This window comes from Myotis lucifugus, unplaced genomic scaffold (genome assembly GCF_000147115.1).
Source record: "Myotis lucifugus unplaced genomic scaffold, Myoluc2.0 scaffold_716, whole genome shotgun sequence".
Taxonomy (NCBI): domain Eukaryota; kingdom Metazoa; phylum Chordata; class Mammalia; order Chiroptera; family Vespertilionidae; genus Myotis; species Myotis lucifugus.
The window spans coordinates 270595-296100 of record NW_005871764.1 but is presented as its reverse complement, the minus strand read 5'-3'; the positions used below and the strand labels follow the sequence as shown (position 1 = coordinate 296100).

The 25506-nt window shown below is 49.3% G+C and overlaps 8 protein-coding genes and 1 long non-coding RNA gene across 11 annotated transcripts; 5 read left to right on the top strand and 4 right to left on the bottom strand.

The window, feature by feature from the left end:
- Positions 1 to 631: 631 nt before the first annotated feature.
- LOC102422450 (histone H2A type 1-D) lies at positions 632 to 4549 on the bottom strand. Of its 2 annotated transcripts, none has more exons than XM_014447804.2 (2): positions 4132 to 4549; positions 632 to 761 (listed from the first exon to the last, which is right to left on the bottom strand). In XM_014447804.2, the coding sequence occupies exons 1-2, from the start codon at positions 4518 to 4520 to the stop codon at positions 656 to 658; spliced, it is 495 nt and encodes a 164-aa protein (XP_014303290.1). In that variant the 5' UTR covers positions 4521 to 4549; the 3' UTR covers positions 632 to 655. The 2 variants fall into 2 exon arrangements, with proteins under 2 accessions (XP_014303290.1, XP_014303291.1); XM_014447805.2 differs by lacking the exon at positions 632 to 761 and adding an exon at positions 2320 to 3269.
- A 271-nt stretch (positions 4550 to 4820) lies between these two features.
- LOC102422152 (histone H2B type 1) lies at positions 4821 to 5286 on the top strand. Its single transcript, XM_006105703.3, has one exon. It carries the CDS (start codon positions 4854 to 4856, stop codon positions 5232 to 5234), a length of 381 nt encoding a protein of 126 aa, XP_006105765.1. The 5' UTR covers positions 4821 to 4853; the 3' UTR covers positions 5235 to 5286.
- A 4229-nt stretch (positions 5287 to 9515) lies between these two features.
- Positions 9516 to 10008, bottom strand: LOC102420945 (histone H2B type 1). The gene has a single exon (XM_006105700.3). It carries the CDS (start codon positions 9949 to 9951, stop codon positions 9571 to 9573), a length of 381 nt encoding a protein of 126 aa, XP_006105762.1. The 5' UTR covers positions 9952 to 10008; the 3' UTR covers positions 9516 to 9570.
- Positions 10009 to 10225: 217 nt separating this feature from the next.
- Positions 10226 to 10712, top strand: LOC102421241 (histone H2A type 1). The gene has a single exon (XM_023746659.1). The coding sequence runs from the start codon at positions 10241 to 10243 to the stop codon at positions 10631 to 10633; it is 393 nt and encodes a 130-aa protein (XP_023602427.1). The 5' UTR covers positions 10226 to 10240; the 3' UTR covers positions 10634 to 10712.
- A 1243-nt stretch (positions 10713 to 11955) lies between these two features.
- Positions 11956 to 12427, top strand: LOC106694910 (histone H3.1). The gene has a single exon (XM_014447807.2). It carries the CDS (start codon positions 11970 to 11972, stop codon positions 12378 to 12380), a length of 411 nt encoding a protein of 136 aa, XP_014303293.1. The 5' UTR covers positions 11956 to 11969; the 3' UTR covers positions 12381 to 12427.
- Positions 12428 to 12871: 444 nt separating this feature from the next.
- LOC102421541 (histone H1.4-like) lies at positions 12872 to 14960 on the bottom strand. The gene has a single exon (XM_006105702.3). The coding sequence runs from the start codon at positions 13927 to 13929 to the stop codon at positions 13288 to 13290; it is 642 nt and encodes a 213-aa protein (XP_006105764.1). The 5' UTR covers positions 13930 to 14960; the 3' UTR covers positions 12872 to 13287.
- A 1945-nt stretch (positions 14961 to 16905) lies between these two features.
- On the top strand, positions 16906 to 17440 carry LOC102421847 (histone H4). Its single transcript, XM_014447816.2, has one exon. It carries the CDS (start codon positions 17041 to 17043, stop codon positions 17350 to 17352), a length of 312 nt encoding a protein of 103 aa, XP_014303302.1. The 5' UTR covers positions 16906 to 17040; the 3' UTR covers positions 17353 to 17440.
- A 930-nt stretch (positions 17441 to 18370) lies between these two features.
- Positions 18371 to 24398, top strand: LOC106694911. 2 transcript variants are annotated; one of them, XR_002826944.1, is made up of 4 exons: positions 18371 to 18505; positions 21207 to 21359; positions 21627 to 22964; positions 24163 to 24398. It is a non-coding gene; the product is annotated as an uncharacterized LOC106694911 (long non-coding RNA). The 2 variants fall into 2 exon arrangements; XR_002826945.1 differs by lacking the exon at positions 18371 to 18505 and adding an exon at positions 20019 to 20917.
- LOC102420628 (histone H2B type 1) lies at positions 18675 to 19109 on the bottom strand. Its single transcript, XM_006105699.3, has one exon. The coding sequence runs from the start codon at positions 19107 to 19109 to the stop codon at positions 18729 to 18731; it is 381 nt and encodes a 126-aa protein (XP_006105761.1). The 3' UTR covers positions 18675 to 18728.
- Positions 24399 to 25506: the final 1108 nt, after the last annotated feature.

The following is a 25506-nucleotide window of genomic DNA, read 5'->3' as shown; positions in this document are numbered from 1 at the left end:
TCAGTCTGCATCACACTTCCATCCCCCACACACAGTTCCCCCTCGGACCACAGTTTCTGGAAAAGTATTCAGAACCACCTTTGAGCATTTGAAATGTGGCTGAAGGTGAGGAACCGAAATATAAATTTTATGTAATTTTAATTGCTGTTTTCAATTTAAAAGCAGATGCTGCACTGAGTTATTGAAACTGTTGAGCTACATTTGAACCACTTGGGCACGTGAAATTAATTTTCTCGGCAGGACAATTTGGCGAATGTAAATGTATATCAAGTATTTCGAGAAAAAAATTGATATGATTGCATAAAACATGCACCCAGTTTGGAAGATTTAGACTGAAAAGAAGGGATGTAAAATATTACAATAATAATGATTACGTTTTAAAATAAGAGTGTTTTGGATATTTCCGGTTAAATAAAATATGGGGCCAAAGGCAGTCGGGTAACAGGCTTGTCTGCCACCCTTAGCTCAGGAGGGGAACAGGGGCCAGGGCTTCAGGGCGGAGGGAGGGCCCGTCACCAGGAGGAGCAGGGGTGGGTCACTGGCTGTCTCCTGCCCTCGGTCACTCGGTCACTCGGTCACTCGGTCACTCGGTCACTGGGATGGGAGTTACCTGTCGCAGTGGATCGCTTTCCGGGACAGGCCCGTTTATATTCTCTCAGGTGAGGAAGAGGCACACGGTTTTAGTGCTTCTGCTGGGAGTCGATGGACTGTAGCTCACAATAATCCATGTGGCAAAGTGGCTCCTTTTGAGGTGGCATATTCTGCAAGTAAGGATGGATACTAGAATTCTTAGAATTGTTCAGGGGCAGGATATCAGGAGTTGAAAGCTACTTGCAATCAATGTGGCTAACCTTTTTGTTCCAAATGGGTTTGTTTTTTGAGAGTAAGCATCCAAACCTGATAACTAAAGCAATTATTGTCTAGGAGACCTTAAGCTTCTGTACGGGAGACTTTGCATTCCAGTAGTGCAAAAACAAGACAAGCACCCATTCAGGGGAAGTACAAAAGCATGTCCATGAAAAAATGTATTGTTTCTGGAATTTAGGTAAAGACCAAGAGAAACGGAGATAAGAAAGTCAGGTTTCACCCTGGCTGGTTTGGCTCGGTGGATAGAGCCTGGGCCTGAGGACTGAAAAGCCCCAGGTTAATTCCAGTCTGTGGTGAGCCGGCACGGCCACGGCATACTCAGCCCCAGGGAGCCTTATGTGCCATGGCAGCTCAGCCAGGTTCAGTGAGCCCGAGTGAGGGTGAGGAAGGATAGAGAAAAGACAGACAAGAGAATGAGCTGGGTCTGGGTGGGACGCTGCTCCCGGATGGAGACAGCGGCACGGACTACAAGCCGTGTCTTTATTTTAAAGCCAGATTCCACCCGGCAAAGTAAGGGCGTGATCAAGATGTTTACAACATTCTCGTGGGTTTCGATTCTACTCAATTACATGCACCTGAACTCTATCAAGCCCACGTCACTCAGACACGTGGGGCCACGTGTTCGAACCATAGGTTCAAGCTCACAACTATAGCTGTTGGCTATAATTGTGCTGGGAGGGCTCTGCCCTCCAAGCTGAGACTTGCATGCGGCCATGAGAGGACTGTGCCCTCTCGTTAGTCTGAGGCTTGAACCTGTCCAAACACTGTAGCCACTTTCCACAGCAGTCAAGGGCACATGCCAGGGTTGAGGGCGTGGTCCTCAGTAGGGGCGTGCAGGGGGCAGCTGATCAATGATTCTCTCTCATCATTGATGTTTCTCTCCCTTCCTCTCTAAAATCAATAAAAATATATTTTTTAAAAAAGAAAATCAGGTTTCACTGGGGGGATAAGGACACATATGTAATACCTTAATAAAGAAAAATTTTTTAAAAAATCAGGTTTACTAGTATTAACATGTATAGCTCATATATCAGGTATACTTGGGAGAGACCCAGGAAAGATTAATTCATAGACATGGCTGAATGTGGGAAGCTGATATAGGGTTAAGCCTCGGACTGACCTGCGGGCAAAGTCATAAACAATTCCCAGCTTAGAGAGCACAGTCCTCTTAGCATAATTAGGCTTGACCTTGTATAAAGCTCCCTAGATCTTACTCGGGAAGCTAATGGGCTGAGGGAAGTGCAACAAGAACAAAAACAAGTGAAACTTATAACAGTGTAACTTACTGTGTAACTATAGAAACCACTACCTTGTTTACCTCTCACTATAAAATAAAGGCTCAGCTTGCCTTGGGATCTTTTCTCTGTGGCCTCAGCCAGGCACAGGAAGATCCACGGAGGCTAAGGAAAGGTAGAGAGTTCTGAACGCTGTCTCCGTGTAAAACCTTCTTCGCCGACTCCGTCCACACCTTTGGGAACCCCTGGACCCCATGGGGCTGGACCCCAGCAACTGAGAGCTCCCGTTTATAAAGCATCTTCAACAAAGCAGAGTCTTTTTTTTTTTTTTTTTTTCAGAAAGAACAGGAGAAAGGATGCAGCTTTAGGCTTCTAAGGATGGCATACTGGGGAGGTGAAATATATGTGAGGAAAGTAAGAGTCAGCTTCGTTTGCAGATTCCTCCTGTGCCCGTGGGCTGTCACCTGTCACTGAGGACCCAGTGGTCTCCACAGTGTATATCCTGACTTTAGGCAGGAAAAGGGGATGGAAGAGAGAGCTCATCCTGCACCTGATGCTTCAGCTCAAAATCACTTTTGTGTCCCAGAGGCATACTGTGGGGTGACTACTCTGGTGTCCTTCACTTTCCTGTACACAGTCTTGACAGTCTCCTTTTGAACTAGGTTTTCTCCCCGATGGTTCCCTTAACAATTAATTCTCCGTAAGAAACGTTTACTGTGCTTTTGAGGCGTGGTGTATGGTTTTGGATTTTGCATGTTGGTAGCTGTCATAAGCTCAGGGCACAAAGACCAGTTTCTCTCTGTGACATAAACCAGGCCTCCATGTGCTGCTGAGGCCGCCACAGCGAAGCCAGTGAACGAGGCTCGCTGACGTACTCCTCTCGTTTGATTTCCCTGCACTCGGACCCCGAGGATTGTAAGTCTGTTTCTTTCTCACTACAGGAGGGTGTTACGGCTGCACACGACTTCGGTGGGTTTGCAATGAGCCTGTGTCAGTTCAGGGGTCACAACAGGCTGATCCATGAGCTACAGAGACCAGGACACTGGCCCAGAGCACTGGTGGGGGTTCCGGCTTTATTTGCAGGAACAGGCCAGTCTGGTTCTTAGGCCCCCGGCTGTGCTTGAACTGGTCTTGTTTGCTTCCTTGAGAAATGTGATCAGCTTCCCACTAAAGGCGGATATAAAATGAAAATGTCTGTTGAGTTTATCCTCCACTTCAAAATGAGTCCATGAAAGCCAGGTTCATTCAGTGCTGACTTTAGAGGGCTTCATTGTTTTCTGATGAGACAAATGACCAAGGGACGAAAAAATGTTAAGAATGCCATCACCAGTGAAATTTAAAAAGCCCGCCCTGACGTGTGATTGGTCAGCTATCCCTCCTTTGTTCTATCATTTCTTTTATTCATACTTGAGGCTGACAGTGAGTTTACTGGAATATGCGGCATATATGTGAGAAATACCCAGCAGACATGTTCGCAGAACAATCCCTAGCATGTCACGGGCAGTCCTAACTGATGTCCTGGCACGCAGTTGCAATTGCCTTGGGTACAAGGGAACGCCAGAAATTAGTTTCATGAATCTTTCCTAACATCCTTGCAGTGTGACCGATGGCTTAAAAAAATGGACTAAGCACTTTGTGGCGGGTACATTAAAACCTTACCAAGCGGCTGTGAGCAAAATGTAGATTTAGACACGTCTCCTGGCCTGAAAGACTTCACCTTCTCAGGAAAAGTGGGCAGCTCCTCCCCTTCATACTGGGGAATGCAAGAGACTGAAGCCTTTCACTTTCAACCCCAAAGCATGTTGCACTGATCGCCTTAATTATAATATGGAGCACCTACAGCATTTTCACTTATGGTGACTTGGTTTTTATTATATCTTTCAAGTGGCTAGGAATTGCTGCAAGCATGATTTCAATGAGCTGCTAAGGCCGGGAAAATGCAAGCCCTTTCAGAGAGAAGGTGGGTGGCTCTGAAAAGAGCCTTTGGTTTAGTTGTTTGCGTTGTTGCCAAAAAAGGCAGGGTCCTTACTTGCCCTTGGCCTTGTGGTGGCTCTCGGTCTTCTTGGGCAGCAGCACGGCCTGGATGTTGGGCAGCACGCCGCCCTGCGCGATGGTCACCTTGCCCAGCAGCTTGTTGAGCTCCTCGTCGTTGCGGATGGCCAGCTGCAGGTGGCGCGGGATGATGCGCGTCTTCTTGTTGTCGCGGGCCGCGTTGCCCGCCAGCTCCAGGATCTCGGCCGTCAGGTACTCCAGCACGGCCGCCAGGTACACGGGCGCGCCCGCCCCGACGCGCTCGGAGTAATTGCCCTTGCGGAGCAGCCGGTGCACGCGGCCCACGGGGAACTGCAGCCCGGCCCGCGAGGACCGCGTCTTGGCCTTGGCGCGCGCCTTGCCGCCCTGCTTGCCGCGTCCAGACATGCTGACCAGTAACAGGAGAAGAGCAGCCACAGGAAAAAGAAAAGGAAAATGTGCGGGAGGAAGCAACAGGACGCAAGTTATAGTCCTGGGTGGGATTGTTAAACGCGAGATGGGATTGGTTCAAAATTATCTCAGTCCCCGCCGACCAATGAGAAAGATGATGTGATGCAAGTGAATTTACATGAGCTCGTCACTGACACATCATCAAATCAGATCTGGAGATGCTTGAGGACCTCATTTGCATAAATTCTCTATAAAAGAAGACGCTGTAGACCCAAGCGGACATTTTACAGTTTTCCGCTTTTCTTTGCAGCTTTTCTCTTTTGCAGTAAAATGCCGGAACCAGCCAAGTCCGCGCCCGCCCCGAAGAAGGGCTCCAAGAAGGCGGTGACCAAGGCGCAGAAGAAGGACGGCAAGAAGCGCAAGCGCAGCCGCAAGGAGAGCTACTCGGTGTACGTGTACAAGGTGCTCAAGCAGGTGCACCCCGACACCGGCATCTCGTCCAAGGCCATGGGCATCATGAACTCGTTCGTCAACGACATCTTCGAGCGCATCGCGGGCGAGGCGTCGCGCCTGGCGCATTACAACAAGCGCTCGACCATCACGTCCCGCGAGATCCAGACGGCCGTGCGCCTGCTGCTGCCCGGCGAGCTGGCCAAGCACGCCGTGTCCGAGGGCACCAAGGCCGTCACCAAGTACACCAGCTCCAAGTGAGGCGCGAGCGAGCGGCCTGACTCCTGACCCCAAAGGCTCTTTTCAGAGCCACCCACATTTTCAGCATAAGAGTTGTAAGGACTTCACTGGCCACTCTGACTGCTAAACAGGATGCCAAAATGGTATCGTTTTGATTATATTTGTGTAAGTGTCTTGATGTCTTGTGCTTGCAACGCGAAACACACTGGGACAGACGTTTGGTTAAAAATTAGGGGGGTATTTAACTGGTTTAGTTGTAGACTTTTAATTTCTTCCCTTGGGCACTTTGGCCTCAAAGGTGCCTAAAGCACTGACATGCTGTCTCAAGTGCTGCGAATTCCTGTGTCTTACACATCCTTGCATGGAAAGGGAAGAGGACTTAGGTTTGTTAATAATCCTTGGTGGTCAGGGAAAGAGCTTCATCCTCGTTCCAGTGGGTGTGTTTGCTTCAAGCAACATAACTTCCCAAAACAACACGTGCGGGATGGTTAATGAGCATGAAAGTTGAAAAGGGTCTCATTGGCTCCAGGTTAGTTCACGAATTCCCTGAAATTGTTTACAATAGTGCATCTACCTCCGTGTTCTTCCCCTCCCCCATCCCCCACCCTGACCAGAAGAGGAACTGACTGTGGCTTTGTTTCCAATTCTAAACGTGCTGTAATGCAGGGTGCCAGGCAGAATGTGCCGCCCTGGTGTATCCACCTCCTGCGCTTTGGATTGTGATGGGTTAGGTTACCTGACAAAGGCACTGCCGCTGCAGCTGAAACGGTAGCTGCGAATTCCCTGTGATTTAAAATGAGATGCTCCAGGTGATCCCAGCGAGGGAATCACAGTGCTGAACTAGTCAGGTAGCAGCCGGAGGAGGATTTGCCCAGAGACCTGCTTTGGAAATAAAGAGCTCAGGGGGGAGGGAGCCCTCCAAGAGCTGGAATGGGGAGCAAACACTGTCGCTTGCAGCCCCACAAGGGAATGCAGCCCCCCGACACCTTGGTTTTAGCTCAAGGACGCCCAGGTGCAAATGCTGATCTACACAACTATAAAGTTTTAAGTGTGTATTTCGCCCAAGATTGTGATACTTCATCAACAGACAATAGAAAATGAATGCCCTTACATACATTTAGTAAGTATTGCCTAATGTGTTCTGTGATGTTTTTAAGATTATAAATTTATACCTGTAACTATTATAAAAATCAATATAGATGCCTGTAAACACTTGGAGTGCGGGAAACGAGTTAAGTCGGCTCGCGTGAATTGCGCGTACTCCGCGGGAGCCGTCTTTAACTCGGTTCATATAGATTTGCGGTGGAGTGCGGGAAACGTGTAAACTCGGGCCGATTGTAACTGCGTATTACCAAATATTTGTTTGTAATCCACCCTTTTGGTGGATGGAACAAAACCAAAAGACAGAGCCATCTTATATTTTGGCGGGAAATTCACCCGCACTCCAAGTGTAAACTTTATAAATATTTCAGGCTCTCATGATTTTGAAATTGATCTTATTTGAACAGCAGCAACCTGCATTTTCTTTTATATGGGAGTCTACAGTGTCTGAAGATAGCAGCAGAAGTCTAACTGTATGGAGAAGTACTTCATCTACTGCAGTATTATTACTTCTGCTTATACTACTGCTTCAAAAAGCTGGTCTTCATTATAGGCAACCTATAGGAGTCATGGTAAAATGTCCATAAATAACTGTGTGAACTGTAAATCTCCCTAAAATATTTAAATGTATTATAATGATTTCATGTGTTTTAACACAAGTAGCAGCGAAGTAGATTTTAGGAATATTTTCATTTTACAAGTGTTAGGGTCGCCAAAGGAGGAACGCACGAGGCCAAAAGTGGTAAGGAATTATAATTTATGAGGCCATCTGGATAGCAGATGGGCTGAGCCCCCAAAATGGTGCCAGCACCCAGGGATGGGGTAGGGGATTTTCAGAGATTTTAATGGACTCTGGGGCTTTTTTTTTGGCGGAGAATTCCATGGGCGGGTCTAGAGGGGAAAGGTAATGGTCTTAGCAAGTGGACTGTGGTGTAAGAGAAAGGGAATGTGGGTTGTGAATTCATCTCAAGGCCAGTTCCTAGGGGAGGGGTATTGATTCAATGAGCTGATCAGACCCAACAATAAGTAAAACAACCGAGGGTGTGAGAACCACAGTTCATGGGCCTGGCAGGACTCAAGTTCCAACCCCAGTCTTCTGATGCTGTGGCCGTCCAAAGACGTCTACATAGAATTAAAAAACACTTTTAAGAGATCTACGGATTTCTTAGCACCTTGGGAAGTACCTTTACATAGGGTTTCTCCTCTCCCCAGCACCCGCTACCTGTTTTCTTGGTGTGTGTGTTCCAATTCATCTTTCATGTTTCCTGAGTCGGCCAACAGGGAAGCTTGGCTAGGCTCACAGGTGGGCCTGCAGCCTGCACTTCCCTCTGGGTCCGGGGAGCTGAGTGTGATAAGCCCTCCCCAGCAGGCCCCCTCCAGAGCAAGGACCATGTCTTCCAGGGTGCCCAACGTGCCTGAGGCTGAGAGGGGCACCCTAAGCATATTCTTTAAGATGTAAAACAGAACCAGCCCTTTACAGCCAGGGCGGCGAGGTGCCCTGGTGTCCGGAAAACAGAAAACGATGGGTTATTTTTATAAAGATAATTTAATAAACTTGACACAGGTTTGGGGAAACTGAAAAGCAAGAGAGAACTGGTGTGCCAAGGACAAGGGGAGGAAGCAGGAGCCAGAGCAGGGCTCAGAGCGCGCGCACACACGTCAGTTATTAAAGTCAAGAAATCTGGAGGGGAGTCCCGGTAGAGAGAAGGCTCAGATCTTGGGAGCAGGCGCTTATAAAGCTGATGCTGGAAGCCTAGAATCCAGACTGGGGGTGGGGGGTGGGGGGCAAAGCCAGGAACTGGAACCAGTTGTTGTGATAGAGGGGAGGGCATGTCATCAGAATGGAGCCGCCATTGTCTGATAATTCTCCTCTAACTATGGTGAGAAGTTCTCTTACGGACCCTGGGACACTGGAGGCTGGAGAAAGGTAACATGCCGCCATGGGTCCACGACTCAGAAAGCAGACACATTGGAGAACAGACCAAGGACAGGACACGCTTGGACTGGGTGGCTGTGCTGGGACCCCGGCCCCTCCGGGAGTGTTTCTCAGGAGCGCCGACCATTCTCTGGGCCCAGGAACAGGCTGAGCTGTTGGTAACATCACCGAGTAGACACCTTGTTATCGGGCTGTGAGCTCCTGAAGGCCGGACTGCAGACTCTACCCTCCCGTTTCCCTGCTACACATGCAGCCCGCAGCGGGTAGCTATCTTCTCCCTGGTGTGCATCGTGTGCATCTAACCAGCCAACTGCGCGGGGGGGGGGGGAGGGGGGAGTCAGAGTAGATTCTTGTGGGTGGCCTGCTGGTCTCCGTGCTGCCGGCAGGATTGGAATAAACGCTCATGTGGAATTCAACCCCGTCTCTGCTTAATTGGCAGAAGTAGTGACCGGCAGCCCGGATCGATCCCTTGGTTGTCCGGTAACAGTTGCCCCAGAAGGTGAGACCAGAGCTGACACAGAAGCAAACTAGAGCGCCCCCTTGTAACTGCCCCCGGCCAGCCCCGCTAGCTGTGCCTAGAAGCGACTGCAAATGAGTGTGGTGCGCACAACTCCAGCCTGTTTGCCCTAAAAACAGCAAGTCCCGGGGGCACTCGAGGCAGAGGAACAGCCTACTGTACTGAGTACGCGGGGCTCCCACACAGGTCTTCCTAGAATGGACAAGGGCTCAGCAAATTCAGGAGGCATTGTGCTTGGAACAGAAAGGCATGCAATTCTTTTGCTGAGACTGTAAGTTAGGCGTCCACACCCTTAGATAAAACGCTTAGCAAGGGCTCTAAAGGCCGCGGGCACCGGGCGGGGGATGGGGAAGTCACTGGAGCCACACAAAGGACGGCGGGCGCAGAGCCACAGCGACACCTAGAGGACGCTCGTGGAGGCTGCCAGCGAGGCGCTTCGGGGTGACGCTTTACTGAAAACAGACCAGACATTTCAGGGTCGATTTGGAAGCTTTATAAAGCGTCTCCTCCAGCCCCCAGTCCCTGCGAAAACGTTACAAAATGGCGACAAGCAGCTTGAGGGGATTAGACAGTGAGACATGGGTCTCAGTTCACGATCACAAACACTCATGGGACCCTCGTGCTGGGCACTATTGCCCAGAGAGGTGGCGCTGCACCTACCACCTGGGGGACTCGGGGATCCCCTCCCGAACGTTGGCACGAATGCTCAGGACTTGGACTTGGCAGTGCACAGCTCTCTGTGGGAAAACGTGGGTGGCTCTGAAAAGAGCCTTTGGGTCAGGAGTCGGGCCGCTCGCTCGCGCCTACTTGGAGCTGGTGTACTTGGTGACGGCCTTGGTGCCCTCGGACACGGCGTGCTTGGCCAGCTCGCCGGGCAGCAGCAGGCGCACGGCCGTCTGGATCTCGCGGGACGTGATGGTCGAGCGCTTATTGTAATGCGCCAGGCGCGACGCCTCGCCCGCGATGCGCTCGAAGATGTCGTTGACGAACGAGTTCATGATGCCCATGGCCTTGGACGAGATGCCGGTGTCGGGGTGCACCTGCTTGAGCACCTTGTACACGTACACCGAGTAGCTCTCCTTGCGGCTGCGCTTGCGCTTCTTGCCGTCCTTCTTCTGCGCCTTGGTCACCGCCTTCTTGGAGCCCTTCTTCGGGGCGGGCGCGGACTTGGCGGGCTCGGGCATGGTCGGGAGCTCAGCGGACTCGTTCAGCTGGAGAGTGCAGTGGATAGAGAAGAGTTTGACCTATCCGCCTCATATACGAAGTGGTATGCAAATAAGGTGTTAAATTCTTGTGTGTAATTCGTGCATATTCAGAGTGACGTCATAAGGTTTGCCCAATCAGAATGCCAAGTAGAGCTGCAGATTTAGCCAATGACACAACTGCTTTTTCGCGCCCAGACATGTTTATAAAAAGTGCCACCGCTGCAGTTTCACTTTGCTGTTTGCTTTTTGTTGACACATTAAGTTCAACATGTCCGGACGCGGAAAGCAAGGAGGGAAGGCTCGCGCCAAGGCCAAGACGCGGTCCTCGCGGGCCGGGCTGCAGTTCCCCGTGGGCCGCGTGCACCGCCTGCTCCGCAAGGGCAACTACGCCGAGCGCGTCGGGGCGGGCGCGCCCGTGTACCTGGCGGCCGTGCTGGAGTACCTGACGGCCGAGATCCTGGAGCTGGCGGGCAACGCGGCCCGCGACAACAAGAAGACGCGCATCATCCCGCGCCACCTGCAGCTGGCCATCCGCAACGACGAGGAGCTCAACAAGCTGCTGGGCAAGGTGACCATCGCGCAGGGCGGCGTGCTGCCCAACATCCAGGCCGTGCTGCTGCCCAAGAAGACCGAGAGCCACCACAAGGCCAAGGGCAAGTAAGGACCCTGCGTTTTTGGCAACAACGCAAATAACTAAACCAAAGGCTCTTTTCAGAGCCACCCACCTTCGCACTGAAAGGGCTTGCATTTTTTTTTTTTCCATAAGCAGCTGCTTGAAAATGGTTTTCACCGTGTTTGGTCAGTAGATGTCAGTGAACACCCATAAGAGCGAAATTAACCTCTGAAAAGATAGATTAAAAGGGAAAGTTATCAGCCAAGTAGAAACAAAAGGTGTTTGGTTTCAGGTAATTAAGGCGATCGCTGCAGCAATACCTCAAGGTTAAGATAAATACATTGTGTATAAAGAGGATGCTTGGTCAAAGGTGACTATTCAAATGCAAATGTAGTTAATGACCCGCCGCAATAAACCACCTTTTCAGTCTCTTGTTGGGTAGTTTTGCATTTTAATAGGACAAATCACCTGTAAGTCGGTCTGCAACACTGCTGGGCCTTAACCGTTTGCAAATAGGAAAACAATACTTTATGTGCCCGCAGTCATGCCCTTTTCTTTATTTTTCATTCTTGTTTACGCTATTACACGTATCCTCTTCCCGCCTCCACCCTCATGTCCTTAGGCAGAACTTAACACAGGCTTCAGCGTTACTTTAAAAAGGCGTAGTAACCTTTGCAACATTCAAAAACTTGAGTATTTTCTAAACATTTTACACAGGCCTCAGGTGAAAGTGTCAAACGTAGTGGCATGCTTTCTGTGAGGATGCTGATTAATAGGGAATACATATATTAATGTAGTTACAACAGAAAATAAAGTCACTTCAATTAATGGTCTTGTTGCATTTAGGGAAAGTATATGAAAACAGAACATTTAAAAATCTCCAAGTTGGGGGTGGGGAGAGGGAAAGTGTAAGGTCATATGGGGAAATGAAGAAATTTATGTTGAAATCCGTCTTCCTAAACTTGAATGAGGCAAAAACATGTCACTTAGCCAATCACATTTTGCGCTCGCCTTTTCAAAAGGAACACAGGAAAAGCAGTTTAAGCGCCAAAATTTACAATTCTTATCAAGCGAACAACATATGTCTGTGATAATTTGTGCGCGGATAAAGCCACAATATTGTGAAAGATACGGTATAAAGACGATAGAGGAGAAAAACGGTAGATAGAAAACCCTTTCTGAAAGGGTGGTTGGGAGGAAAAAGTTAATTTTCGGTCTTAACCCACCGGAAGTCCCACCTATCCGGAAGTGATCGCCGCTAGCAGTAACTACTCTGAGGCTTGATGGACAGATAACTCTTCCAATCAGAGCGGGACTCGTCTTATATATACTGGTTGAGATCCCACTCTCCCGTTCAGTGGTTCCCGGCTCCTGGCTGTTAGGAATGGCTCGCACCAAGCAGACGGCGCGCAAGTCCACGGGCGGCAAGGCGCCCCGCAAGCAGCTGGCCACCAAGGCCGCCCGCAAGAGCGCGCCGGCCACGGGCGGCGTGAAGAAGCCGCACCGCTACCGGCCCGGCACCGTGGCCCTGCGCGAGATCCGCCGCTACCAGAAGTCCACGGAGCTGCTGATCCGCAAGCTGCCCTTCCAGCGCCTGGTGCGCGAGATCGCGCAGGACTTCAAGACCGACCTGCGCTTCCAGAGCTCGGCCGTCATGGCGCTGCAGGAGGCGTGCGAGGCCTACCTGGTGGGGCTGTTCGAGGACACCAACCTGTGCGCCATCCACGCCAAGCGCGTCACCATCATGCCCAAGGACATCCAGCTGGCGCGCCGCATCCGCGGGGAGCGGGCGTGAGCTGTTACCCTAAGTTCAACGAAAACCCAAAGGCTCTTTTCAGAGCCACCCACAACTTCAATGAGAAGTGCTGTAGGCAAAAAGGTGGGACTTGGTCACCTTCTGGGACTGGGTTTAATCAGCTAGTTATTTCTAGGTAACCTGTGCAGCTGCCCTGCACCAAGTTTGAGAAAGGTTCTATCCTATTTATCTAATGTAGCCAAAATCCTGTAAGTGCTGTGTAAATCCTCACTCCTTGGGACAACCCTCCGGGCGATGCGGGAGTTTAATTTTGAATAATTAGCAATGGGAGAGCTCCTAGCCTCGGGCAATTGGTAAACACTGGGTAGGAAGTCGCTCTGGGCATAGAGTCAAAGTAGCTTAGCGCACCGTTTTCACCCCGAAGCAAGACTGGTGAAATGTGACTTCAACGTGTATGAAAAGGGTTATGAGGTTTCAGTTTAAGGCTCAACGCAGGAAATACAAGTCGGAAAAACACACACACTGAAAGCTGTAGTGGGAAATGAGGTTTAATTTTCACAATAATTTAACAGCTCCTTTTTCTTTAAGTGCATGCTAGTTCGTGTACTTTTGATTCACAAGTTCTCACATGGTATCACAACTATTCAGCAGTAAAGGCCTCTCTGGATACCTGGCTGGGTCTCGAGGGCAAAACAGTGGAGCCCTGGAAAAGCGAGCGCCACTCAACCTTAAGCCCCAAAAGCACTTTAGCGCCCCCTTCACTGGGAAAGTCAACGTGTACTTACTCTTAACACACAGACCACCAAGCAACAGGCGGAACGTGTAAGAACAGGCTCAGGTCCGCCGCCTCCCACCCCATCCAGGGAATGTGGTGTCACCAGCTCTTTGTCGGATGACGTGGGTGGCTCTGAAAAGAGCCTTTGTATTCACGGAGTCAATCGGGTCCTCACTTCTTGGGGGCAGCCTTCTTGGTCTTGGCAGCTTTCGGCTTGGGCGCCTTGGCCTTAGCGGCTTTGGCCTTGGCCGGACTCTTAGCCGGCTTCTTGGGCTTGGCGGCCTTCACCTTCTTGGGGCTCTTGGCGGCTTTCTTGGCTCCCGCCGCCGCCGCCGGCTTCTTGGGCTTCTTAGGGGTCTTCTTGGCGCTCTTCTTGGGGGTGGCGGACCCCGCGGGCTTCTTGGGCTTCTTGGCCGCGCCCGCGGGCTTCCTGGGCTTGGCCGCGCCCGCCTTCTTGGCCTTGGGCTTGGCGTCCCCGGAGGCCGCCTTCTTGTTGAGCTTGAAGGAGCCCGAGGCGCCGGTGCCCTTGGTCTGCACCAGGGTGCCCTTGCTCACCAGGCTCCTGAGGCCCAGCTTGATGCGGCTGTTGTTCTTGTCCACGTCGTAGCCCGCGGCCGCCAGCGCCTTCTTGAGCGCGGCCAGCGACACGCCGCTGCGCTCCTTGGAGGCGGCGACCGCCTTGGTGATGAGCTCGGACACGGGCGGCCCGGACGCCTTGCGCTTGGCGGCACCGGCGGGCTTGCGCGCCTTCTTCTTCGCGGGCGTCTTCTCCGCAGAAGGAGCGGGAGGCGCGGTCGGTGCGGTCTCGGACATGGTCGTCGGCGAGGGTACCTGGCAGATTAAAAAAAATTAGTCTGCGAGTGGTGCTGCCGGTGCGGAGAGTGTCTATATAAACACACAGCCACGCCGCGCGCTGATTGGCTCCCAGCTCCCTCTTCCGCCCCAGAGCAACTGGGTCTCAGCTCCGTCTCGGAATTGTGTTTGTTCCATTCCAGGAAAGCCCCAAAATTAAAATTTCCTGTGGAAGAACCACAGAAATTTTACTCTCCAGTCCACCGGGACAGCTCAAGCTTTGAGGCCGTCATACTGTCGCCTTTCGATTAGCATCACGTCGGTCTCAGCCTTTGTCAAAAGCCCCCGACACTCTGAGAGATTCACAGGTCGGACAGTCCACTTGTTGATTTTCGTTTAAAATACAAAATTTCCCCTGTGTGTCTCCAATATCTTGCCCCCCAGTAATGTTCTATACCTTCTTGGCTTGCCATACATGTCAGCATCTGCTGCATTCTCCTGGAGATTTACCCAGAAAAGCGCCTTCCTGGGAGAAGAAATAGCACAGGCTCTCTCAGGATTTCTCTACAAGAGCAGTCCTAAACGGTGCTTGGAATACCAGTGATTTTTCATCAGAAAAGCCTTTGATTTGTCTGAAAAAGCTTTAACACAGCTTTTTGGTGACTATTTTTGACTGTAAGGAGTCAATATTTATTGAAGAAAATGGGGGGTGTAATATTCAATGCTTGTTCTGTCAGGGCAGTTGGGCCTGTTACGGTAGCTGATGGCAGAGCAGCTTCAGGTAAAGACATAAAGAGGGTTGGTTCCTTTTCCAGGTTAAAAAAAATGCTTGTGGGTTTTTTTTGTTTGTTTTTAAGTGTGGGATGTTAATCAAATGTTTGAGCTTTTGGGCACAGAAGTCTGTCAAGCTTGGGGAAGATACATTTGGCAAGAATTCAAGTAACAGCAGCATTAAGGAATATACACAGCACACACACTCACTTATGTAGGATTCCTTTAGGACAGGGACATGTAAAAGCAAGAATGTTCTATAGTTACTACTAAAATTCTTATTTAAGAAAGGCTATAGGGCCGGAACCGGTTTGGCTCAGTGGATAGAGCGTCGGCCTGCGGACTGAAAGGTCCCAGGTTAAGCTTGAGAAAGATACATTTGGCAAGAATTCAAGTAACAGCAGCATTAAAGAATATACACAGCACACACACTCACTTATGTAGGATTCCTTTAGGACAGGGACATTTAAAAGCAAGAATGTTCTATAGCTTCTACTAAAATTATTATTTAGGAAAGGATATAGGTTTATAGGCAACACATTACAGCTTATGCTTTCTGTTCAGTAAGATATAGGTTGATGGTAGAGTTGTTAGGACAAGAGTCTCACTGAATGCTATTTTTGCTAAATGCTGAAATACAGCACAGTGTTCTGTAGACACAGAAACAGCCAAGGAGCTTGACAGGAATCAAATCTGGTACATGAACAGCAAAGGAGAAATCAACATGTAATTAACCAAATGGTCTATGAGCACTGACTAAGCCTCCTTCAGGGGACAGGGCTTTGGCTATGAATCCCTGTTTCCTCCACCTGCTGCAAATAAATAAAAGGACAGGCCCACAGCTGTCTTTCTTGAATCGAACAGCCCAAGCAAACGGCGAACTCCTTGAGTTTGGTAACAGCGATTTGATTTTCTTTTTCGCTCCTCATGCTCTTTGCTTGTCTTCAACAGCTCAAGGCTGTGTTCCACCCGGACTATGAAAGGGAAGCGCTGGGATACAACACAGCAAAGCACAGGAAGTTATGCTTTCTCCTTGACCCATGGATGTGTCTCTGTTACATCAATGTTTTCTCTCTCTCTCTCAGCAATAAAAAACATATCCTCAGGTAGGATTAAAAAATGTTTGTAAATCAATAAATAAAATTAAAAAAATACTAAAATATACATAGGATTACAAAAACGCCATATTAAACTACTGTTATTAAATTTATCAAAAGTACAAATCAGTCAAGTATTAACATGTATTAACGTATGTGCTTCTTTATCAATACATTAAACAAGATTGCCCATATGACCAAGAATTAGAGTTTGATGGAGTGATAAATTTAAATGTTTTGAGATATCAACTGCTGTAGATGCATTGTGATATGACTGTAGCACAGGGCCAGCCAATTATACTGTTAACTGTTTTCATAAACAGAGGAAATGCTACCATTCTGTTGGGGGATACTAAGCATAATGATCAAGGTGTGTTTTTTTATAGACAAGTTCCCAGATCCTCTGAATCCTGTCTGAATTCCCAGGTTAAGAACTCCACTCTGGAATTTGTTTCCATACAGTGTGTTTTTTGTTGTTGCTTTCTTTAAAAAAATATTTTTAAAACTTAAAAATATTTTTTATCAAATTTTTAGAGAGAGGGAAAGACAGAGAAATATCGCCCAGACCATGCAGGAGGGCGCAACCAAGACATGTACCCTTGACTAGAATCGAACCCAGGACCCAGGATGTATTACATTTTGGCTTTCTCCCGTTAACCTGTCGCTGTTAATTGGATTATTAGCCCACCTTGAAATTTGAAGATGGGAGAAATTTTTTTCATGGCCCCACAGAAAGTTTTAGCAAATTAGGATGCTGTCTTAGTACTCATCATTTTAGAGGAGTGCATTTTGAGGAGAGGCATAATGAATGATGTGGCTGTTTTATTTGTGTGTGTTTTTTGTTTCTTTGTTTTGTTTTTGGAGATGTTAAACAATTTGCATAGATAGCTCTATAAGTATCTTTATGAGGAACAACATGCACGAGCTCGTGACTTCATATTTTGGGAGCCCTGAGGACAAGTGTCAGGCTTCCTTGTGGAAAGTGTAGGAAACGGCCCACTTAAAGGCTTCAAGTATTGTATGCAAACTACACATATCCACCTACGGTAGCCTTTATTAGGTTCCCCCTCCCGGACTCAGCGTGGCTTCCGGCGCAACACCGGGTTTCCACAGCTCGGAGCGGGACAATGTGCAAAGGGCGGGAAGTGGGTGGGTCGCCACGCCTGCTATTCAGGTTTCAATCAGGTCCGTCCCTCGACTATAAATTCCCTGAGCGGCGCTCGTTAGGCCATTTCGCTACCAGCTCAGCAGTTGTGAGGGCACGATGTCTGGACGCGGCAAAGGCGGGAAGGGCCTGGGCAAGGGCGGCGCCAAGCGCCACCGCAAGGTGCTGCGCGACAACATCCAGGGCATCACCAAGCCCGCCATCCGGCGCCTGGCGCGGCGCGGCGGCGTCAAGCGCATCTCCGGGCTCATCTACGAGGAGACGCGCGGGGTGCTCAAGGTCTTCCTGGAGAACGTGATCCGCGACGCCGTCACCTACACGGAGCACGCCAAGCGCAAGACGGTCACGGCCATGGACGTGGTCTACGCGCTCAAGCGCCAGGGCCGCACCCTCTACGGCTTCGGCGGCTGAGCTCCCACCAACTGGCTTCCTCAGCAAAACCAAAGGCCCTTTTCAGGGCCACCCATCCGTTCCTTTAAAAGAGCTGTTGCTTTACTTTCCATTGCAGTGTCTTGTCTTCGCGGCGGTTCAGGTAGTCACAGGCTTGTAACTTGTTTCACCTGCGAATGTTTCCCCTCTGAGTTCCTTGGGGGGAGTTAGGAACAGTTATGTGGGGAACCCTGCACCCCGGGCGCCAAACCCGTTCCCTTCAGTCTGATGGCTGAAGCCCTTCCCACCGAGCCAATGGCAATGCTAGTTCGCCATTTTGTTAGTAAGTGGTGGCGGGGAAGCGAGTATAGGAAGGAGTGTTTCTCAAATGACAGCGATGCCACTTCTTACTGCATTAACCTGGGGTGTCGCCCCCCTTTGTCACTCCCAGAAGTAACCCTCTGCCGGTTTCCAGGTAAATGAGGGAAGGAAGTCGCGGTGTTTTCTGTGGGGTGCAGTCTGCTCAGCATCACTGGTCCACAGACCATAGGCTTCCAGACCCGAGTGCCCAGCGCATGGACGTTGAACCCGGCATATCTGCTCGGCTTGGCTCAAGTAATGTGTCTGTATATATTTTAAAGAAAAGCATAGAAAAGCATTTTCTACTCCCACATTACTACTTCCCCTCCACGCCCAGACTGGCCCGGGCCCCTCCCCTGACCAGGCGGGTGCGCTGGAAGTTGCAGACGGAACCTGGTGAGGAGACCGCGTCCTGGGAACTGGTGCAGGTCTGGTTTGTGGGACGAGTCGGAAGTGCGGAAGGGATTGTGTGCTTTGCCATTAAATAAACAAAAAGACAAACCTAACTCTAAGCGCCATAACCACTGCTCTCCCCGGAGCGCTGCAGGCGCCCAACGTGTCTCTAAAGACCCGGAGAGAGAGCGCCGGGCGAGGTCCCTGACGCCCAGGCCCAGGGCGGGGTCCCTGACGCCCAGGCCCAGGGCGGGGGCGGGAGGCGGGAGGAATTAGCGCCGCAGCGACACCTAGAGGCGGCCCGGGTGTAGCGCGGGCTTTTCAAACTGGTGAGGCCCTTCGGCGCCCAGTGATGACGTGTCACCCGAGACCCGAGGCGCCGCGGCCCAGATGGAAGCCGCTCGGAGAGCTGCGCCTCCAGCCGACGGGGAAATTGTGAAAGGTGAGCGCGCGGGGCGTCTGAGCCCCACTGGGGTGCACTCCCGGGTCCGAGCGCGGGGCAGGGCAGCCAAGGGCGGGGGCACACACGAGGGGCGGGGACGCCCTCCGGAACGTTGGCCCCCAGGCTCAGCCCCAGGACTGGCCGGTGCACAGCTCTTTACGGGAAAACGTGGGTGGCTCTGAAAAGAGCCTTTGGGTCAGGAGTCAGGCCGCTCGCCCGCGCCTCACTTGGAGCTGGTGTACTTGGTGACGGCCTTGGTGCCCTCGGACACGGCGTGCTTGGCCAGCTCGCCGGGCAGCAGCAGGCGCACGGCCGTCTGGATCTCGCGGGACGTGATGGTCGAGCGCTTGTTGTAATGCGCCAGGCGCGACGCCTCGCCCGCGATGCGCTCGAAGATGTCGTTGACGAACGAGTTCATGATGCCCATGGCCTTGGACGAGATGCCGGTGTCGGGGTGCACCTGCTTGAGCACCTTGTACACGTACACCGAGTAGCTCTCCTTGCGGCTGCGCTTGCGCTTCTTGCCGTCCTTCTTCTGCGCCTTGGTCACCGCCTTCTTGGAGCCCTTCTTCGGGGCGGGCGCCGACTTCGCGGGCTCGGGCATGGTCGGGAGCTCAGCGGATGCCTCTGGCGAGAGGATAGAGTGGAGAAGGACGGATGTATCCCTTTTATATAGATCTTGGTCTGCAGATACAAAGCAAAGTCTTGTGTTTGATTGGTGGATATTCAAAGTGACGTCAAAAATGATCTCTGTCCAATCCGAACGCGAGTCCCAAATTTGAATTTTCAGTGATTTAAGATGAAGCTGCAATCTTTTCCCCACTGATAAAATCAAGGTATTTAGATGAACCATCACGATTTCTCGTGTTTAATTTTTAAAGAATGTTCGACTACCCTATCTTTTTTTCCATTTTACATATTTTTTTTATCTTGGACAGTGTTACAGATATCTCCCATTTCCCCCTCTCCTCTATCTCCCCCCTCTTCCCAGGGCCTACCCACTCCCAGGTCTTCACCACCCTATTGCCCATGGGTTACGCATGTAATTGTATAAGTTCTTTGGTTTATCTCTTCTCTGGTTTCCCCCACCCTACATGTTGTTATGTCCATCTCCTCCATCCCTCCCTGCTTCAGGGCTTATTTTGTTGTTCAATTCATTTGTTCATTAGATTCCACAAATAAGTGGTATCATGTGATATTTGTCTGGCAGTTTGGCTGCAATCTTAAGCAATGACACAATTCTTTTTCACGCCCAAATAGGTTTATAAAATGTGCTGCCCAAATAGGTTTATAAAAATACCGCCCCTGCCTTTTCCTCTGTTTCCGTGTTGGGGGCGGGAGTCAGCACTGCAAGGCGCCAAAGGTCCTGTTCGTTTGAATCTCTAAGCTACAGGGGCGAGCGGAGGAAGGACAGGGGAAAAAAAGGGTGGCTCGCCATCATCCAGACTCGCCCGAGGGCAGTGTTGTTTCAGGAAGCAGAAACATAAGGTGAAATTAAAGGGCAGGGAATAGACCCGGGAGAAAGCACAATAACATTACTTGAAGGGAGATAAGGGAGGAGTTTGTTGGCCAATATGGTTACAGTGCTTCATACTGACAAGTGTCAAATCATTCCCAGTCTAGCCACAGAGGAGGATCACATAGTTCCTCAGTCTAACTTGTGAAGGAAGCCGGTGTTTAACAGCTAAAAGAAGTTATCCTCCTTTATCGGAATCGGTTTCTCTGCCAGTCCTTCACTTCCCATCTTGTCCCACGGAGATGTATCCTCTCAGATTTTGGCTCCCCCGCCCCCCTCCCTCCCCAACAGCAAAGCCGGGCAGCAACAGCCTGTGGCCGCCTGGCCCCCAACAAGCCACACTCCTGAACTTAACACGTCTTATCTTTGTTTGCTAAAACACTTTACTTGCCTCCTCACCTCCGTGTGGAGGAAACCTCCCCAAGGCCCTTTCAGCTTCATTGTGTCTCCCTCATTGTCCAGAACAACAGCAAACGGCTTTACTTGTGTTTGTTTAATCATAAGCCCCTCCCTGATTGAATTTTACTTTTTCGGAAAAGGAAACGAGCCAAATACGTAAAGTAGCAGAAACCGAGTTTTTGTGTGATTAGAAAAGCGTTCACCTCACCTCTCTAACTGCTAGGTAGCTACTGCTGTTTTATTCAGCCCCCGGAGCTGGTTCATAAGCGCTTGTCTGTAGAGCCACAAATCCGTGACCTGCTGTCCCTGCCACGGCCCAGCTGCCTCCAACCCGACTTCTCTGCCTCAACTCCTCCCGGGAGCCTCCTGCAGCCCGTTTCCTGTACAGCCTGGGTCCCGGAGGAGTGGGCCTGTTTCCCACTGGCCCTGGCTTCCCAGTGATTTAGTAGCTTCCTTTCTGTTAGTGTCGCCGAAGGAGGAACAGGAGGCCCAAAGGGGTACGAATTATGAAGTTATTAGGTCACCTGGGAAACCAGATGGGCTGAGCCCCACATGGCGGCAGCGCCCAGGGACCGGGAGTCAGGGGATTATAAAGGGCTCCAGGCGGCTTTTCTGGGTGAACTCTCCGGGCGGGTCCGAGGGGGAAGATACTGGTCTCAGCAAGTGGAATGCGCTCTAAGCAAAAGGGAATGCCGGTTGTGAATTGGTCTCAAGGTCAGTGCCAATGGGAGGAGGTATCGAGTTGAAGATTTGGTTGCGATTTTTTGATCTGACATTTTCTTCTAGGGCCTGGCTACTCAAATTGGGGTCCCTGAACGACCAGCAGCAAGTCACCCAGGAACTGGTTGGAAATGCAGAGCCTCCAGCTCCACCCTTGACCTACAAGCCAGACTCAGCACCTTAAGGAGACCCCCGCTCGCCTGGCTGCAGGGGAAGCAGGTGCTGAGGGTTTTTGCTCTTCAGGGCAGGGAAGGGGGGGCTGGGGATAAACAAAGGACAGGAAGGAGCACGTTCCCCCAGAATCCCTTCTGTTTTCCACACATGGTTTTAAACACCCCCCTTTTTACTTTTCCTCAAGGAAATATTTATTGCCTATTATCAGTGATCATATTTTACAGAAAAATTAAGTGTATGCACTTGTGAAAAACATAACATTGAAATCAAGGCCTCTATCACATTTACATGCAAACTCGCCCTGGTTTTCAGAATTCAGCCGTCCCTGGTGATTCCGGTCCAGGGCCACGCGTCCATGGTTCCCGATAGCTGAGGGTCTCCAGTCATTGGAACAAAATCTTCTTTGTATGTGACAGTCGTTTCCACAGGAAACCCTTTCAGGGCTCAGGTATTTCACTGCTTAGCTCCAATTCATCACTTGGCCCTGGGCTTTCATATGTTGAGACATCTTTTTGTTCTACGTCATCACCTAATTGTGCTTCTCCCCTCCCCGCACCCCGACCGGAGAGAAAGTCAAGGAGCCCAGCAGGGTCCAGGTGCCCACTGCCTCCGCGGCCTGGCCAGGACGCTTGGCGCTGCAGGGGAAGGACCTAAACACTCTTCCTTTTCGGTTCTTTGTCTAGGGTTTTGTTGTCAGTTATTATTAGCATTGCCATTAGCTTTTCTTTTTTTAAAATTTAGCTGAGAATGTTAGTGTGTTTCCATTTGGGGTAAAATTGAAAGCCACCAATTGTGAGACAAAGCTCTGAAGTGAAATCAACACGGATCCCTTCAGCTGTGGAAACTTCCCTTCCTGATTTCATCCTCCCCATGAGATTTCACCAGGAGAAGGGCACGTCTCTGTGCAAATGAATGTGACTATTCGGTGACTAATGCATGTTGCCTGGAAACACAAGGCGTTTGTGGTCCGATTCATGTCCAATTGAGGAAAAAGATGAGTCCTAAAGTAAGAGCATCAAGTCAATGACCCTTGACCATTTGCCCAAGTGTAACCACTGGGTTTATAGGATTTAAATAAGGGTATGAGGACCAAGCAACCAATTTTAAGTGTGTGGATCATAAATAAAGAAAAGCCACAGGCCCAAAATGACACAACTCATGGTAAAAGCTCAAGATAACAAACTTAGATTTAATAATTGACATAATTACAGTTTCAATCTCTCCTAGACAGGTAATCTCCCGTCCCTGCCCCCCCCTTTTTTAACGTGAAAGGAGAAACGGAACCTTAATCAACTGGTCTGGAATTTTCCAGTCAAGTACCAGTAGGGTAATCAGTCTAAAGAGGCTTCTCCTTAGAAAGAAGAGGCATCTGCATGATAAACACCCTCTCATCCTCTTCCCCCAAAGAAAAGATGCCTTGGCCCCAGAACACGCCTTTCTTTTCTTTTGTAAATCGCCTCCTTGCCCCACCTTCTTCCTATGAAAACTTTGCAGGTTGTGCAACCCCTGAGAGCCCCTTGCAGTAGCTAAAAGCCTTGCTGTCTGCGGCCTGACTCATGAAACGCTAGAAGATAATCAGACGTAATGTATTCGGCTGAATTTTGTGTTGCCGCACGATGAACCTGGCCTCCATATAATAACATTGAAGAGGTGAGGACCGACCGGAACTGGAGTGGTCATTCCATGTGCACATGAGTATAGTGAGTTACACAGGATACGGGCCGACAAAATAGTCCAAGAATTGTGTTAAATGAAAAAGAGGTTCAGACTTGGTAAGAAGATACTTTTTTGGAAAGGATTATGGGCAGGATGAAAGGGATTATTGCAATAGGCCTGGGGGACTTGTTTAAGGTCTGGACACATCCCAAGGTTAGGCAGAAGGGATTTTCTTCAGAGGGAAGAGTTAGCAAGATTAGGAACCAGCTAGTATAGGAAGGTGAGGCGAGAATGTGATTTGATTGGATAGCAGATCAGAAAATATTTTAGCCTGAGGTCTTCCAGTTCTCTGGAGGGACCCTCAGGAAGGCTGAGGGTGGGTCAAGGTTCCGGAACCTGGGGGCACGGAGAAAATGCAACCTTTGGCTGACAAGCCTATTATTCTGATTGATTAGTGGGGACTAGCAGTTCAACTAATCATCTGTGAATTAAAGAGTGGGAATTGGGAGGACCTGTGTCATAGGTCAGCAGTTCACCCTTGAGGCCTAAGGCTCTGGGGGAGAGGTGGCTCCCTGCTGTGAGCCGCTTCTGGAATACAGAGGAGGGTGGGGATTTCTCTAACCTTGCCAGTGTTCTAGGATCTCAAGTCTCAGATAAAAGTGAAATCATTTACATCTTGCTGAACCTGAGCAAGATTAACTGTAAAGAGTTGAACACACTTGGTTTTACTTTAATCTGAAATGAAATTTAACTGAACAATTATCAATAAAAAGGCAAGTTGGATGCCGTGGGAATGGCCTCTCCAGGTAGTTTCTGGGTCCAGTTATGACTGATCCTTTGATGAGCTGAAGAGAGTTACTTGGGCCACAGGATTGTTAATTGAAAAACAAAATCGAGTCATTTGCTTTAAATAAGTGGATTTCTGTGATGGACTTTTCCCCATAAACCTTCTCTCCAGATCCAAGTGATTGATATTTTAAATTCTACATAAAATATAACTCTACACAATGGTAGATATTAACTTAAATGTAATATGTAATTATTTTGTTATATGATTGTGGTCTCATGGTCGTTTTATGTTTTCATTTGCCTTTCTCAGAAAAGTATTGTTAGAGTTTTGGAATAAGTACAATATTTTATCTTTTTATGATGTTTACTTTTTAAAAAAAATATTTTATTGATTTTTTTACAGAGAAGAAGGGAGAGGGACAGAGAGTTAGAAACATCGATGAGAGAGATGGATCAGCTGCCTCCTGCACGCCCCCCACTGGGGACGTGCCCTCAACCCAGGTACATGCCCTTGACCGGAATTGAACCCGGGACCCTTCAGTCCGCAGGCCGACGCTCTATCCACTGAGCCAAACCGGTTCGGCTGATGTTTACTTTTAAAGCAAAAGAACGTGTGTAATAAAAAATGTGTATTAGAAAGTCCTACGTTTATTTGAGTCTGAAAATAACATGCATGGATTTAAAAAATAATAAAGAAAATAAGAATGAGGGGGAAATATGGCTCGGACACGTTCACCAAGGGACAGCAAGTATAGTCATGCTGACAGCAGACATATTTCAAAGCTGAAAGTACCAGTAGGGCTGGAGAGGGACACTGCAGGGAGCTTTATTTCCAACGTGGAAAACAAGGTACTATTCTGGAAAGCAAAATAGCTAAGGACTAGATAGACTGCAAAGCCAGAGAACAAGAAACCAGGGAAAACGCTGGAAATGTCCTGGAATAGAAACCGAGGAGCTGAAACCATAGTGCTGAGCACAACAAACTGGTTCCCTGGGCCGAATTCCATGATCAGGATTCCGAGCTTTGTTACCTAAAGTCTGCCCCCCGGGGAGCGGGCCCTTGGACCGACCTGGAGACACGGAGCATAAAGCCAAGGTCCGTTGAGAAAGCCTAGGGTAGAGGAAAAAAAATTATATATTGAAAGATTCCTAAGAAGGAAATCTGTCTGGGCGGGGCTCTGTGGTGGAGGCTATAGGACATCTGCCGCAAGGATTTAATCACAGACCTTAAGATTCAGTGAAAACTTCTTGAAATGAAAAATTGCCGCGGGCTCGTAGCGCCACCTAGTGTCCAATGAAAGCAAAGATAAACCCGTTTTGAGGACCTTGAGAATGTGATGGACAACTTTTACAAAAATTAAACTCAACATTAAAGGATAATTTCCAAGAAAAAAAGATAAACAAGTTGTGATGACAAGGAAATCTCTCCTACACCCTTCAATCCAAATGATACCAAGCACAGTTGGCTTTACAGGTTTTAGTGAAATGTGAGGAACTGATAATCCCTATTTAACAAGGCGTTTCCATTGAAAAATGTCTTCCCTCTTTTCCCCTTTGAAAATGCATAACCTCATTATCTACCCTAGATAGAAACAAAGGAAGAGACAAAAGAATAAACTATAGTCTTGTCTTAGGAACATTCATTTAAAAAGTGCTATTTAAAGCACAAATGAAAAGTAAGAGGATATGTTATTTCAAAAATAACAGTATACATGTAGGGCTTATTCCAAGAATGTGAGAAAAGTTT